The sequence below is a fragment of the Myotis brandtii genome, unplaced genomic scaffold, assembly GCF_000412655.1.
Source record: "Myotis brandtii unplaced genomic scaffold, ASM41265v1 scaffold321, whole genome shotgun sequence".
NCBI lineage: Eukaryota > Metazoa > Chordata > Mammalia > Chiroptera > Vespertilionidae > Myotis > Myotis brandtii.
The window spans coordinates 1,146,806-1,151,125 of record NW_005362314.1 but is presented as its reverse complement, the minus strand read 5'-3'; the positions used below and the strand labels follow the sequence as shown (position 1 = coordinate 1,151,125).

At 58.6% G+C, this 4,320-nt stretch overlaps 1 protein-coding gene across 2 annotated transcripts in view; it reads right to left on the bottom strand.

The window, feature by feature from the left end:
* Positions 1-4,320, bottom strand: part of CERS4 (ceramide synthase 4) — a 28,962-nt gene that overhangs the window by 3,099 nt on the left and 21,543 nt on the right. Inside the window, exons 5-10 of one of the 2 annotated variants that reach the window (XR_001362958.1) lie at positions 3,546-3,664; positions 3,398-3,455; positions 2,714-2,764; positions 2,300-2,392; positions 1,884-2,101; positions 1,463-1,569 (exon numbers count right to left, since the gene is read on the bottom strand). Coding sequence is in view for 1 of the 2 variants with exons in the window: in XM_005870704.2 (XP_005870766.1) it covers positions 1,463-1,569; positions 1,973-2,101; positions 2,300-2,392; positions 2,714-2,764; positions 3,398-3,455; positions 3,546-3,664 (557 nt within the window). In the remaining variant the exon portion in view is untranslated. The remainder of the gene's footprint in view (positions 1-1,462; positions 1,570-1,883; positions 2,102-2,299; positions 2,393-2,713; positions 2,765-3,397; positions 3,456-3,545; positions 3,665-4,320) is intronic. The other variant, XM_005870704.2, reaches the window with a different exon arrangement.

Here is a 4,320-nt window from a genome sequence, read left to right as displayed (position 1 = left end):
ATCAGCTGTAAGGAGATCTGCCTGGCTCCTTCTTCTTTCTGGTACCCTTTCCTCAAATACCTTCAGGGACCCATACTCCCATCCCCCCACCTTCATGCTGCTCCCTCTGCTCCCTTGCAGGAAGGCTTTCACCCACCGCCACCCTCACCCAGATCAGCTGTAAGGAGATCTGCCTGGCTCCTCCTTCTTTCTGGTACCCTTTCCTCAAATACCTTCAGGGACCCATACTCCCATCCCCCCACCTTCATGCTGCTCCCTCTGCTTCTCCTTTGCAGGCTCCCCTTGACCGGCAAACATCAGGGGCTCCAGCATTGGGACTCTCTGTCCATACCTGGTCCCTGGATGACCCTGTCCAGTCTCATGGGTGCAAACACTGAATATTCATCTCTCTCCCAGGTGGTGTGCCCACTGTTTCCTCACGTCTTTTCTGGGGGTCCTTGGAGGCCCCTCAACCCCAACACAGCCAGAGCTGAGCTCCTAATCCTGACATGACAACTCTGAGCTCATAACCATCTCATGACCCCGAGTCATCCCTGAGTCCACCCACTTCACCTGCGCTGGTCCGGTACCATCATCGCTCACTTGGACCAGGGCAGTGGCCTCTGCCCTGGCTCCCAGGCTCCTGGGCCAGGATTGAGATGGGGGGTAGGGGTCAGGGTGTTGGTTCCGGGGCTCTCACCAGCTGTTCTCTCTGCAGCCACCAGATGGTGCCTGTGAGCACCCGAGTCAGGTCCCCTCCCTCCTCTACTCAGAATCCTTCATTTCACTTGGGATAAAAACCCGTCTTTCCCAGTGGCCCATAAGGCCCTGCACAACCTGTCTGGTCCCCTACCTGCCCTCACAACCTCCCTCTCGGTGTCTAGCTCACTCTGCACCTGTCACATGGGCCTCCTTGCTGCTCAGGCCCAGTCCAGCCTCAGCGCTTCTGCCTGTGTTGTTCCCACTGCCTGGAGCCTCTTCTGCTGTGGTCAGCACGGCCTCCCCCTCCCTCACTCCAGTCTTCCTGCATGAGCGCTGTCAGTGACCCCCTGACCGTCCAACGACCCACACACTTCCGTGCCTGACTTTACTTTCTCTTTCTTTTCTACTTGTTTGCCTTCTTTATTTTTTTCCCCCAAAGTCAGCTCCATGTGAGCAGAGATCTTTAGATTGCTCCCTCTGCTGGGAGAGGCTCAGCAAATAAACAGGGCAGACTTGAGTGAGCTGGTGACAGACCCTGCCATCTGTTCCATGTTCCAGGCACATAGGGGATGAGGACTGAGCCCAGTTTTCGGTCTCTTTTGCCTCTGGCCCTTAGCACGTGCTGTGCCTGGGGCTGGGAACACAACACCCTTCTTTGTCTCCTCTGGGAAGCCTCCCAGCCAACACCCCCTGCTCCCTGGGTCTGGAACGGGGTGAGGCAGGCCTGGATCCCAGCTGCGCCCACCCACCTCCCCAGCCCCCCACTAGAGGTCTGACTCACTGGGTGGGGAAGAGCACAAGGCGAGTGTAGAAGAAGACCAAGGAGAAGATGAGGAAGAGAGAGTTGCACACTCGCCGCTGGTGCGTGTAGTTGAACATCTTACAGGCCTGGGGAGACAGCAGAGAGGACTCAGGCGGGTGGTAGGGAGGGGAACCAGGTAGGAAGGGGTGAGGCCTCTTCTCAAGGAAAAGGTGCCGTGGGGCAGAGCCTTATCTCCAGGAACTGCCTAGAAAGGTACAGAGTGGGTCTCTGAGTGAGAAGCTTCAACTACCTGAAAGAGGGTGGGGCCTCACCTTCCAGGAATCTTAGGGGGTGGCCCTCACCTCCTAGGAAGACAAAGAGGGCCAGGGACACAATTCCTAGGAAGCCTGAATAGGGCGGGGTCTCCTCTCCCCGGAAAGCTGAGGGGGCGGGGCCTCACCTCACCGGAAGACTGAGGGGCAGGGCCCCATCTCCAGGGGCACCTGGGAGGGTGGGGAAGGACTGCTGAGAGGGGTGGGCTGGGCCCACCTCCAGCAGGTAGTCCGCGCAGTCATGCAGCAGCAGCACCAGAGAGCCAATGCGCAGCAGGTTTGCGCTGTAGGAGAAGGTGATGAGGATGATGGTCACGAGGTGGTGCGCCACCTGTTCCTTGAAATCCTGCGAGAGACAGTGGGTGACCCCTGGGACAAGGCTGGGTGGCCAGAGGGACCCCCCTCGGGGATTGGCTGGCACCATGCTTCCTGCCTGAGGTACCAGAGGATCTCCAGGTGGGGGTGAGGCCATCCCCCCAACTGAACTGGATCCCGATTCCCCCAGGACTTCGCTTCCCCAGCGGGAATCTTGGCCGGTCCTCACCTTGCGCCTGATGTCGAAGGGCAATGTCATCAGCAGTGAGATGTAGAAACTCAGCTCGAGGAGGTACCAACAGTACAGGGCTGGCTTCAGGGGCTGTGGTAGGGAGAGTGGGACAGGGTTAGCTGAGGGAGAACTCCCTCAGGGCCCTCCCCAAGTTGCTCAAAACCAGGACCCTTGAATCCCAATGAGCGAAGAGGTGTGAGATCCGTATCCCTGGAGATAACCAAGGGCACCTCCTGCTCCAAGTTTCCTGCCTCCTAGCCCCTCTGCATTCCGCAGGGGAGGCAGAAATAGACAGACAGACTTGGAGGGGGATCGTACTGTCATGTCCAGGTGTGGTTCTGCTGCCTTTGGCCACAGGGACTCTGACTACCCCAATCCCCTCTCCAGCCCCCAGGCACCCCTGCCACTCACCTGGTTTGGGTAATTGTCCCAGCACATTGCTGGCCTCCACAGCCATGACTCCTGGGAGGTGGGGAAGGGGGTGGGGGAGAGACACACACACAGACATCTGAAGCTGCCCAAAGATCAGACCCCAGCTCACCACCCCAGGCCTGGGACCTCCTTGGCCCTTGAGACGCTGCTGTCACTCAGCTCTGATCTTTTTTTCTTTTTAAAAAAAATATTTTTATTGACTTTTAGAGAGACAAGAGGGGGAAGAGAAAGAGGAACATTGATGTGAGAGTGGAACATGGGTTGGCTGGCTGCTTCCTGCACACACACCTCCTGCAGGGAATTGAGCCTGCAACCTAGGCATGTGCCCTGACCGGGACAAACCAACAAACTCTGGGTGCATGGAACCATGCCCAACCAATGAGCAACCCCAGCCAGGCTACTCAGCTCTGATCTCTCCCACCTGGTTCCCTCTCTGCTCTCACTCTAAACCAGGGCCTCACTCACTGCCGGATCCAGCCCCAACCACAGTTGGTCCCCACAGGCTCCTGTTGAGGGAACATCTACCATGATGTGTGCCAAGTTCTCCCTCCCTCTCCTGTGCACAAGCCTTCCCCACTGCTCACCCCTCCACACCCCTCACCCCTAAGCCAGGCCCAGTGCACAATAGGTGCTTGTGGGACAGGTAGCAGTCAGAACACTCACGTGGTAGAGGACGGAGAGGCCACCAATGAAGGAGCACAGATAGAAGAGAAACCTCCAGCTGCAGACAGACAGGAAGCCCCTGAGGCAGCTGCTGACACAGCAGACCCTCCCCCTCCCCCACACCTCCCAAGCCCTACCCCGGGCTGACCTGGCTTCACAGAACTTCTTGGTCAGGCAAGGCCGGTCCTGGTTTCGGCGTTTTCGGAACCAGCGTTGGGTCTGCCGAAGCGTGAGGCCACACTGCGTGGCCAGGACAGCCATCCGAGGCTGGGAAAGGGGTGATGGGGGCCAGGGTCAGAGAGATGGCGTCCCATTCCTGTCTCAGGAAAGGTGGGACCCAGCTTTGCTACTCCCTCCCCTGCGGCTCCAGACCTCACCTGTGGGGCTGTCTATCTATGGAGATAGGGGAGTTGTGGGGTATGGGGTAGGGCCCCCCAAACAGTCAGGCCTATGAGAACCCAGCCCTGCTCACAGGACAGGCAGATGACGGATAGGGACTGGGATTAAGGAAGGGGCTGGGGTATGGGAGCAGCTTCCCACAGAGGTTTTCCTGTACCCCTCCCTATAGAAGAGAGCGTTCTCAGCCTTACTCCAGGCGGGCAGTGGAGACCTAGTCCTGACCCCTACGTGCAGAGGGGGGCTGGGATCACAAGGCTCTCTATTCTGCAGGAGCTGAACCCCCTCCTCCCCCCAGGGTAGGAAGACCTCTCCCTTCCCTCTTCCCCCTCAGGACCCAGCCCAGACCCTGTCCACGGGGCAGCTATGCCATGGGCAGGAATTGAGGAAGAGCCATGACTGCAGAACCCCCAGAACAGTCAGCCCTTCCACTCTTCCCCAGAACAAGAGAGAAACCCCCTCCCCTCTCCCTCTCCAGGCCCAGGAGCTGCCCACTGGTCAGCTGAGCTCACTGATAAGGGACCGGA